The sequence below is a fragment of the Salmo trutta genome, chromosome 5 (genome assembly GCF_901001165.1).
Source record: "Salmo trutta chromosome 5, fSalTru1.1, whole genome shotgun sequence".
NCBI lineage: Eukaryota > Metazoa > Chordata > Actinopteri > Salmoniformes > Salmonidae > Salmo > Salmo trutta.
Genome location: NC_042961.1, coordinates 66,390,766 through 66,402,087, shown reverse-complemented (window position 1 = coordinate 66,402,087; position 11,322 = coordinate 66,390,766). Strand labels below are relative to the sequence as shown.

General features: G+C 42.2%; 1 protein-coding gene across 1 annotated transcript; it reads right to left on the bottom strand.

The window, feature by feature from the left end:
- Positions 1-390: 390 nt before the first annotated feature.
- On the bottom strand, positions 391-10,996 carry LOC115194838 (saxiphilin-like). Its single transcript, XM_029754761.1, has 5 exons — positions 10,952-10,996; positions 10,374-10,437; positions 919-1,050; positions 602-689; positions 391-527 (listed from the first exon to the last, which is right to left on the bottom strand). The coding sequence occupies exons 2-5, from the start codon at positions 10,423-10,425 to the stop codon at positions 512-514; spliced, it is 288 nt and encodes a 95-aa protein (XP_029610621.1). The 5' UTR covers positions 10,426-10,437; positions 10,952-10,996; the 3' UTR covers positions 391-511.
- Between the last annotated feature and the right edge of the window lie 326 nt (positions 10,997-11,322).

Genomic DNA, 11,322 nt, shown 5'->3' with positions numbered 1-11,322 from the left:
CCTACTTAAGTGTATACACGTTGTGTAATTTGTTAGATATTACTGCACTGTCGGAGCTAGAAGCACAAGCATTTTGCTACACCCACAACATCTGCTATTAACCTGCATGTGACCAATAGTTGATTTGCAATTACATTGATGTCAGTGATTAGAGGGATATAAAGTGCTGAGTACCAGGCAGTTATCAAGTATAGTAGGCTACTAATGACCATCAGCAGCATCATAGCTTGGAAAAGCCTAATTACCATGACTAAGTGGTCACATGGAAGTGACTGCCTTCATGACCACAGGTGTGGTGGTAATACGGTCACCATAGCCTTATTCCTTCCATTTCCCAGAAATGGACTGGTTCAGCATATCACACCAACAATAAAGAAATTGAAGCAACAATTTTAGATCTGGATTTATTCATATAGAATGTGAATCAACGCCCATAGTACTGTAAAGACAAGCATCAAAGTAATGCCAATGTTTTTGCAAAGTCTTCTCAACGGCTTGGTTCCACTGCCTCTCATCTGCGAGAACCACTATAATTAAACAAAAACAAATATTAACACTCAGAACAAGCTGCAAAGAATGAACATTTAGTGAGTGAGTGTACCTGCATGCACATTTGACAGAAGCAGTGCCTGGTGGAGTCTCAGTACCCAGGATCTTTTGTCCAGTTCTGGTAACACACCAAGAGGAACCTACCAGAAGTGGACATGTTAAAAAGCTGTTGCATAAGTCCCCACAAGAAAAGTAAACAAACATGTGACATTTTGTTAGTCCCCATGAGGTCAAATGCTATTTCCAAGGGGGTTAAGGTTAGAATTAAGGTACGGTTTTTGTGTTAAGGGTAGAGGAAATAGGATTTTAAATGGGACTGAATTGTGTGTCCCCACAAGGTTAGCTGTACAAGACTGAGTGAGCGGTAACCTGTAGATCCCCAGTGTTGCTCAGGGGTGTATTCTCCCTGGCAGTCACACGTGGGGACGTAGACTCCAGGCGGGCCATTTATCACAGCATCTCTAGCACGCTCACAAGGGGTCTTGGGTCGTTTCATTGCATCTGGACACACAGGTAACATACATTGTAACGTAGACATAACATTCTGGAAGCTTGGGCTGCATCCCGTGTGGGACCCTACTCCCCTATGGGCCCTGGTCAGAAGTAGTTTATACGGAACAGGGTTCCATTTCAGATGCAACCTAGGGACTTCCTGGCTAAAAAAATAGAAATTCTGCTACTTGTTTAAAGGGCCCATGCAGTCAAAATTCAGTTTCTGTGTTTTGTATAACTGCTGATGACACTAAGACTGTAAAAGTGGGGGTAAATTGTTCAGTGTCATTTCTTGATAGTTGCTAGACAAGCCAGTCATACATACAGTTGAATGATTAAACTATTCATATCAGAATACCTCAGTCCAGCATCTAGACACCGATATACATGTCTGGAACTAGAAAAGTGGCAGGTAGCCTAGCGGTTAGAGAGTTGGGCCAGTAGTTCATGTCAGTGAACCGACAAGTTGGTATATCCATCTATGTTCCCTTCAGCAAGGCACAACCTTCATTATTCCAGTGTCAGAGGGTGTCCCATGGAGAAGCGGTTATGAAAACATTTCCAATTCACACCTGCATGTGTGAAATAGGACAGAGCAACACCCACTAATGTTAATTAAAATGCAGGTGTGAGGCATGTAACTCTTACCTCCGAGAGCAAAAACCGTGCTGATAAGCAGAATGATGGTCAATGTCGCCATGATGATAGGTCTCCTAAAAGAGAGGATTAGATGAGAATTTTAATCAGCTGTGATAGTACTGGAATATTACAAGTCAGTGGAGTGGCTGGTGGAACTAGAGGAGAGGTTAAGGAAACCCTGTGTTAATTACAACACTTAAGCAACTGCTAAGGCAGCATTTTCTAAACCCAGTCCTGAGGACCCCAAGAACCGAGTATTGGCAACACGGTGCTACTAGTCTTCTGTCAAAACTCAGGTATCATCTCTTCAACCACATACAATAGATAAGCCTGGCACACAGGAATATGCATCCTTCACAGATGGCTCCTCATTTCTTATGTAGTGAACCATCTTTGGCAAGGGCCCATAATGCACTACATAGGGATTGGGAAGCAGCCTAGATGTAGTCAGAGACTACCCAGTTACTGCAAAGGTAACTATTAGTCTATGCTCTTAAATGCAGGGGGTCACTCCACAAAATGGCACCCTATATAGTGCACTACATTTGACCAGGGCCACATAAGATTAAGGTGCCATTTGAGATGCAGATAGTCTATTAAATAATGATACAATCTCACCTTCTGCACTCTTCCAAGGGATTCACTGGTCTTCTCTCTGTTGTCTGTGAGTTATGGTCTACTCTTCCACCTCTCCTTTTAAAGGATCTGTCACAGGTGTGACTAGTTGCCTCATTAACCCAACGAGAGATCCCGATGTCCGCCATTAGCCAATGATGTAAAGTACTTAAGTAAAATACTTCAAAGAAATACTAATTCGTTTTTTTTGGGTATCTTTACTTTACTATTTATGTTTTTGACAACTTCACTACATTCCTAAAGAAAATAATGTACTTTTTACTCCGTACATTTTCCCTGACACCCAAAAGTAATCATTACATTTTGAATGATTAGCAGAACAGAAAAATGGTCCAATTCACACACTTAAAAGAGAACATCCCTGGTCATCCATACTGCCTCTGATCTGGCAGACTCCCTAAACACAAACGCTTTCTTTGTAAATTATGTCTGAGTGTTGGAGTGTGACACTGGCTATCTGTAATTAAATTAAAAACAACAAGAAAATGGTGCCGTCTGGTTTGCTTAGTATAAGGAATTTATATAAGGAATAGTATAAGGAATTTGAAATGATTTATACTTTTATTTTTGATACTTTAGTATATTTAAAACCGAATACTTTTCTCAAGTAATATTTTACTGGGTGACTTTCACTTTTAATTGAGTCATTTTCTATGAAGGAATCTTCATAGGCATTGAAGAGAGTAGTAGAGGAAGATGGGTCCAGTTTCGAGGGATCCTGAGAGGCTCCCTGTGAGTATGCCGAGGCCAATAGAGAGTGATAGGAATAACATGTGTTTCAGTAAGGCTCTATTTTTATGTCTGTTTTTTTCTAAACCATTTCCCCATTCTTTTTTACCTTCCCCTTTGTGTCACAAATTGTAATGAATTCACAAACCAGAACAGGACAGCCCATGCTGTAGGACTCAGCCAACGCAGTGCGACTCAGCCCACAAAGTATTTATTAAGTTATACGTTTTAAAAACATTACCATATATTCATTACAGATTTCACAACATATTAAGTGTGTGCCCTCAGGCCCCTGCTCTACTATCACATATCTATATCACAAAATCCAAGCAAGTGTACATGGGTGTAGTGTGTATGTTATCGTGTGTTTGTATACATGTGTCCATGTTTATGTTACTTCAGTCTCCACTGTTCTTTAGGGTGTATTTTTATCTGTTTTTTAAATACAATTCTACTGCTGGCATGAGTTTCTTGATGTGGAATAGATTTCCATGTCGTCATGGCTCTATGTAGTACTGTGCGCCTCCCATTGTCTGTTCTGGACATGGGGAATGTGAAGAGACTTCTTGTACCATGTCTTGTGGGGTATGTATATATATACTGCTCAAAAAAATAAAGGGAACACTTAAACCACACATCCTAGATCTGAATGAAAGAAATAATCTTATTAAATACTTTTTTCTTTACATAGTTGAATGTGCTGACAACAAAATCACACAAAAATAATCAATGGAAATCCAATTTATCAACCCATGGAGGTCTGGATTTGGAGTCACACTCAAAATTAAAGTGGAAAACCACACTACAGGCTGATCCAACTTTGATGTAATGTCCTTAAAACAAGTCAAAATGAGGCTCAGTAGTTTGTGTGGCCTCCACGTGCCTGTATGACCTCCCTACAATGCCTGGGCATGCTCCTGATGAGGTGGCGGATGGTCTCCTGAGGGATCTCCTCCCAGACCTGGACTAAAGCATCCGCCAACTCCTGGACAGTCTGTGGTGCAACGTGGCATTGGTGGATGGAGCGAGACATGATGTCCCAGATGTGCTCAATTGGATTCAGGTCTGGGGAACGGGCGGGCCAGTCCATAGCATCAATGCCTTCCTCTTGCAGGAACTGCTGACACACTCCAGCCACATGAGATCTAGCATTGTCTTGCATTAGGAGGAACCCAGGGCCAACCGCACCAGCATATGGTCTCACAAGGGGTCTGAGGATCTCATCTCGGTACCTAATGGCAGTCAGGCTACCTCTGGCGAGCACATGGAGGGCTGTGCGGCCCCCCAAAGAAATGCCACCCCACACCATGACTGACCCACCACCAAACCGGTCATGCTGGAGGATGTTGCAAGCAGCAGAACGTTCTCCACGGCGTCTCCAGACTCTGTCACGTCTGTCACCTGCTCAGTGTGAACCTGCTTTCATCTGTGAAGAGCACAGGGCGCCAGTGGCGAATTTGCCAATCTTGGTGTTCTCTGGCAAATGCCAAACGTCCTGCACGGTGTTGGGCTGTAAGCACAACCCCCACCTGTGGACGTCGGGCCCTCATACTACCCTCATGGAGTCTGTTTCTGACCGTTTGAGCAGACACATGCACATTTGTGGCCTGCTGGAGTTCATTTTGCAGGGCTCTGGCAGTGCTTCTCCTGCTCCTCCTTGCACAAAGGCGGAGGTAGCGGTCCTGCTGCTGGGTTGTTGCCCTCCTATGGCCTCCTCCACGTCTCCTGATGTACTGGCCTGTCTCCTGGTAGCGCCTCCATGCTCTGGACACTACGCTGATAGACACAGCAAACCTTCTTGCCACAGCTCACATTGATGTGCCATCCTGAATGAGCTGCACTACCTGAGCCACTTGTGTGGGTTGTAGACTCCGTCTCATGCTACCACTAGAGTGAAAGCACCGCCAGCATTCAAAAGTGACCAAAACATCAGCCAGGAAGCATAGGAACTGAGAAGTGGTCTGTGGTCCCCACCTGCAGAACCACTCCTTTATTGGGGGTGTCTTGCTATTTGCCTATAATTTCCACCTGTTGTCTATTCCATTTGCACAACAGCATGTGAAATTTATTGTCAATCACTGTTGCTTCGTAAGTGGACAGTTTGATTTCACAGAAGTGTGATTGACTTGGAGTTACATTGTGTTGTTTAAGTGTTCCCTGTATTTTTTTGAGCAGTGTATATATATTATGTATAGGTGTCTGAGCTCTGTGCCAGTAGTTCAGACAGATTGGTGCATTCAACACCTCTCACAAATACAAGTAGTGATGAAGTCAATCTCTCCTCCACCTTGAGCCAGGAGAGATTGACATGTACTTTATTAATGTTAGCTCTTTGGATATCCAAGTGCCAACCGTGCTGCCCTGTTCTGAGCCAATTGCAATTTTCCTAAGTCCCTCTTTGTGGCACCTGACCACACGACTGAACAGTAGTCCAGGTGCGACAGAACGAAAGGCTGTCGACCTGCCTTGTTAGTGCTGATAGTGCTTCAAGCTGTGTAAGGGCTATTTGACCAAGAAGGAGAGTGATGGAGTGCTGCATCAGATGACCTGGCCTCCACAATCACCCGACCTCAACCCAATTGAGATGGTTTGGGATGAGTTGGACTGCAGAGTCAAGGAAAAGCAGCCAACAAGTACTCAACATTTGGAAACTCCTTCAAGACTGTTGGAAAAGCATTCCACGTGAAGCTGTTTGAGAGAATGCCACAAGTGTGCAAAGCTGTCAAGGGAAAGGGTGGCTACTTTGAATAATCTCAAATATATTTTTTGTTTAACTTCTTACATCTACACGTTCCGCTAGCGGAACGTCTGCTCCAATATCCAATGATGGGCGGGGCGCGAAATTCAAACTCCTCTAAATCCGAAAACGTACACTTTTCAAACATATGACTATGTTACAGCTATTTAAAGACAAGACTCTCCTTTATCTAACCAAACTGTCCGATTTCAAAAAGGCTTTACAGCGAAAGCAAAACATTAGATTATGTCAGCAGAGTACCCAGCCAGGAATAATCACACAGCCATTTTTCAAGCTAGCATATCATGTCACATAAACCCAAACCATATCTAAATGCAGCACTAACCTTTGATGATCTTCATCAGATGACACACCTAGGACATTGTGTTATACAATACATGCATGTCTGTTCAATCAAGTTCATATTTATATCAAAAACCAGCTTTTTACATTAGCATGTGACGTTCAGAACTAGCATTCCCACCGAACACTTCCGGTGATTTTACTAAATTACTCACGATAAACGTTCACAAAAAGCATAACAATTATTTTAAGAATTATAGATACAGAACTCCTCTATGCACTCGATATGTCCGATTTTAAAATAGCTTTTCGGATGAAGCACATTTTGCAATAATGTAAGTACATAGCCCGGCGTTACAGGGCTAGCTATTTAGACACCCACCCAGTGTAGCCTTCACCAAAATCACATTTCCTATAAGAAAAATGTTCTTACCTTGCTTGTTCTTCATCAGAATACACTGCCAGGACTTCTACTTCAATAACAAATGTAGGTTTGGTCCCAAATAATCCATCGTTATATCCAAACAGCGACGTTTTGTTCGTGCGTTCTAGACACTATCCCAACGCTAAATCTCGGCCACGAGCATGACGCAAAATATGACAAAAAATTTCGAAATATTCCATTACCGTACTTCGAAGCATGTCAACCGCTGTTTAAAACCAATATTTATGCAATTTATCTCGTAGAGAAGCGATAATATTCCGACCGGGAATCTGCCTGTCTGTAAACTGAGGAAAAAACCAAAAGCCGGGGGCGGGGCGTGTCACGCGCCTAAGGCTTAGTCCATTGACTGACCACTCAGCTTTTGCTCTCGTGTGCTTCAGCCAGGGCTTTGAATGACATCATTCCTGTTTTTCCCGGGCTGTGAGACTCCATTGTTGACGTGAGAAGTGTCACGTAAGAGCAGAGATCCTTTGTAAACGATAGAGAGAATCAAGAAGGGCAAGAAATGTTCAGACAGGGTACTTCCTGAACAGAAGCATCTCAGGTTTTTGCCTGCCATAGGAGTTCTGTTATACTCACAGACACCATTCAAACAGTTTCAGAAACTTTGGAGTGTTTTCTCTCCAAAGCTAATAATTATATGCATATTCCAGTTTCTGGGCAGGACTAATAATCAGATTAAATCGGGTACGTTTTTTATCCAGCCGTGAAATTACTGCCCCCTAGATGTAACAGGTTAATACATGATTCCATACGTGTTATGTCATAACTATTATTCTACAATGTAGAAAACATATATTTTATTTCACAAGTTCTCATTTACAATTGCGACCAGAATTGGATGTAGTCTATCACAGTGCTATCCGTTTTGTCACCAAAGCCCCATATACTGCGACCTGTATGCTCTCGTTGGATGGCCCTCGCTTCATACGCGTCGCCAAACCCACTGGCTCCATGTCATCTGCAAGTCTTTGCTAGGTAAAGCCCGCCTTAACTCGGCTCACTGGTCACCATAGCAGCACCCACCTGTAGCACGCACTCCAGCAGGTATATTTCATTGGTCACCCCCAAAGCGAATTCCTCGTTTGGCCGCCTTTCCAAACTCCAAGAATCACTGAAGCCTCATATCTCCCTCACTAACTTTAAGCAAACCCGTTGTCAGAGCAGCTCACTGCACATAGCCCATACTGTATTTATTTAGCCCCTTTGCACCCCAGTATCTCTACTTGCACAGCTATAGCTCGTGTTTAATTGCTATAATGTAATTACTTTGCCACTATGGCGTATTTATTGCCTTACCTCACCTGATTTGCATACACTGTATATAGACTTTCTCTACTGTATATTTGTTCCATGTGTAACTCTGTGTTGAACATTTGCTTTATCAAATGAGAACTTGTTCTCAACTAGCCTACCTGGTTAAATATATATTTTTAAAACACAACTGTGACCTGTTCAAATGCATCACTGGTACTGTAGATATTGTAGTGCTAGCATATAGAAAGCTGATGGGATTCTCCTGTTTTTCAAAGAAGCCATCATGCTGGTCTCACGCAATTGCATAGGTTATAGAAATGTTGCGCAACATGAGCTCATTAAGTAATTTCGATTTTCAAATGCCATTTGCATTGATGTCAGAGTGATTAGAGGGACAATAGAGTGTTGAGTACCAGGCAGTTAGCAAGTGTGGTAGACTACTAACGACCATCACCAGCATCAGAGCTTGGAGTAGCCTAATTCCTACATGGTCACGTGGAATTTGACTGCCTTCATGTCCTGTAACCACCGGTGTGGTGGTAATACAGTCACCATAACAGTCCTACCCCTTCCTCCATTTCCCAGAAATGGACTAATTCAGATAAATTGTTCAGCATATCACACCAACAATAAAGTAAGTAAATCAACAGGTTAATCTCTGGATTCCTTCATGTATTTATTTGTATGGAATGTGAATCAGTTCCTGTAGAACAGTAAAGACTACTGTCAGTCTTCTACATCTTTAGTTCCAACGCCTTTCATCTACAATTAGACAAAAAAAACCATCAAGAACCAGCTGCAAAGTAATAACATTTAGTGAATGATATATAAACACACACCTTGGTGAAACAGTTGCTAGCAGTTGATAGCAGTGCCTGGTGGAGTCTCGGTACCCTGGATCTTCTGTCCGTAGCTGGTCACACACCAACAGTAACCTACCAGAAAGACATGTTGCATATACAATATATACACATTGAATTATCACATTCGATTTTAGTGTGTGTATGTGCGTCCGTGTTAACCTGTAGAACCCGAACATTGCTTAGGGGTGTATTGTCCATTGTCGTCACACGTGGGGATGTAGGCTCCAATTGGGCCATGTATAGCGGCATCTCTAGCATCCTCACAGGGTCGTATCATAGCATCTGGACACAGGTAACATACATTGTAATGTGGACATAACATTGCAGGAAAATTTATGGACAGAATATACATGTCTGGAATCTTGGGTTGTGTCCCATATGGGCCCTGGTCAGAAGTAGTTTATACGGAATAGGGTTCCGTTTCAGATGCAACCTAGGTAACCCCCCCCCCCTAAAGATTTAGATGCACTATTGTAAAGTGGTTGTTCCACTGGAGATCATAAGGTGAATGCACCAATTTGTAAGTCGCTCTGGATAAGAGCTCTGCTAAATGACTTAAATGTAAAATGTAAATGTCTAAATATTGAAATTCTGCTACTTGTTTAAAAGCCCTGTGCAGTCAAAATTCTGTTTCCCGTATAACAGCTGATGAAACTAAGACTGGAAATTGTATCAGTGTTATTTCCTGATAGTTGCTAGACAAACCGATCGTAATTCCAGTTGAATGATCAAACCATTCATATCAGAATACCTCACTCAGTCCAGCATCTAGACACCAAAATACATCTCTGGAACTAGAGGAGTGGCAGGTAGCCTAGCGGTTAGAGAGTTGGGCCAGTACCGTAATTTCCGGACTATTAAGCGCACCTGAATATAAGCCGCACCCACTGAATTTTAAAAAATATATTATTTTGAACATAAATAAGCCGCACATGTCTATAAGCCACAGGTACATTGAAACAAATTAACTTTACACAGGCTTTAACGAAACACAGCTTGTAACAAAAAATTATAAGTAAGCTTTAGTTGTCTTTTTGCACCGAGTCAATACCTCACGCTGCCGATTCCAACGTCTTATCATCGACTCAAGACCACGCTCCCGTGCAGCAGCTCCATTTCCTTTTCCAACAGCCAGATCAATTGACTTCAACTTGAAAGCTGCATCATATGCATTTCTCCGCGCCTTTGCCATGATGAGGGTGATAAAATGACTACCGTGATCAGAATGATGGGAAGTTCGAGAGCGCTCGATTTAATCTAAACAGTAAACCAAAAAGTTGTTTGACCTTAACCCGGTCGGCAATTTCGTTGGTCTAATGAAAGCTTCATGCAGTAAAAAAAAAAAAACTGAGCACGTCACAGAATGTGTTTTTTTTTTAAAACTTGAAAGCTGGAAAAATCCATATATTCGCCACGTCATTGTTTAAGCCGCAAGGCTCAAAGCCTGGGAAAAACAGTTGCGGCTTATAGTCCGGAAATTACGGTAGTTCAAATCAGTGAGCTGATATATCCGTCTATGTGCCATTCAGCAAGGCACAACCTTCATTTCTCCAGTGTCAAGGTTGATAATGGCTGACCCATGGAGAACCGGTTATGAATAGAAACACATGTCCAATTCACACCTGCGTATTAATACCTACATGTGTGTAAAGTAGGACAGAGCAACACCAAATAAGGTTTTTATTAAAATGTGGTGAGTAGGTGTGAGGTTTGTCACTCTTACCTCCCAGAGCAAAAGCTGTGCTGACAAGCAGAATGATGGTAAATGTCGCCATGGTGATCGTCTCCTGAGAGAGAGAACAAGAGTGAGATTAGTTGAGCATTTTAAATAATCTGGTACGGCTGTGGGTACTAGAGGAGAGGTTAAGGAAACCCACTGTTAGGTACAGAACTTACTCATCTGCCAAAGCAGCATTTTCTAAACCTAGTACTGAGGACCCCAAGAACCAAGTATGGGCAACACAGTGCTACTAGTCTTCTGCCAAAACTCAGGTATCATTTCTTCAACCACATACAATGGATTAGCCTGGCACACAGGAATATGCATCTTCCCAAATGGCTCCTCATTCCTTATGTAGTGAACTACCTTTGATGAGGGCCTACAATGTGCTACATAGGGAATGGGAAGCATTATAGATATTGTCAGAGACTACCCATTTACTGCAAAGGTAACTATTAGTCTATGTGATTAAATGCAAGGGGGGTGGGGTCACTCCACAAAATGGCACCCTATTTAGTGCACTACATTGACCTGTGCCATTTGAGATGCAGGTAGTCTATTAAATATTGATACAATCTCACCTTCTGCACTCTTCCAAGGGATTCACTGGTCTTCTCTTTGTTGTCTGTGAGTTATGGTCTACATCTTCTACCTCTCCTTTTAAAGGATCTGTCACAGGTGTGACTAGTTGCCTCATTAACCCAACGAGAGATCCCGATGTCCGCCAGAAGACAGTGGTGTAAAGTACTTAAGTAAAAATACTTCAAATAAATACTAATTCGGTTTTTTGGGGTATCTTTACTTTACTATTTATGTTTTGACAACTTCACTACATTCCTAAAGAAAATAATGTACTTTTTACTCCGTACATTTTCCCTGACACCCAAATGTACTCATTACATTTTGAATGATTAGTAGAACAGAAAAATTGTCCAATTCACACACTTAAAAG

Bases quoted from the DNA above. Each gene is read 5' to 3' on its own strand.
- LOC115194838 (XM_029754761.1), bottom strand. From the start codon at position 10,425: ATGGCGACATTTACCATCATTCTGCTTGTCAGCACAGCTTTTGCTCTG. The intron at 1,051-10,373 runs GTAAGAGTGACA...CTGTGTGTCCAG, and splicing joins CACAGCTTTTGCTCTGGGAG to ATGCAATGAAACGACCCAAG. The intron at 690-918 runs GTTACCGCTCAC...CACTTCTGGTAG, and splicing joins GCAACACTGGGGATCTACAG to GTTCCTCTTGGTGTGTTACC.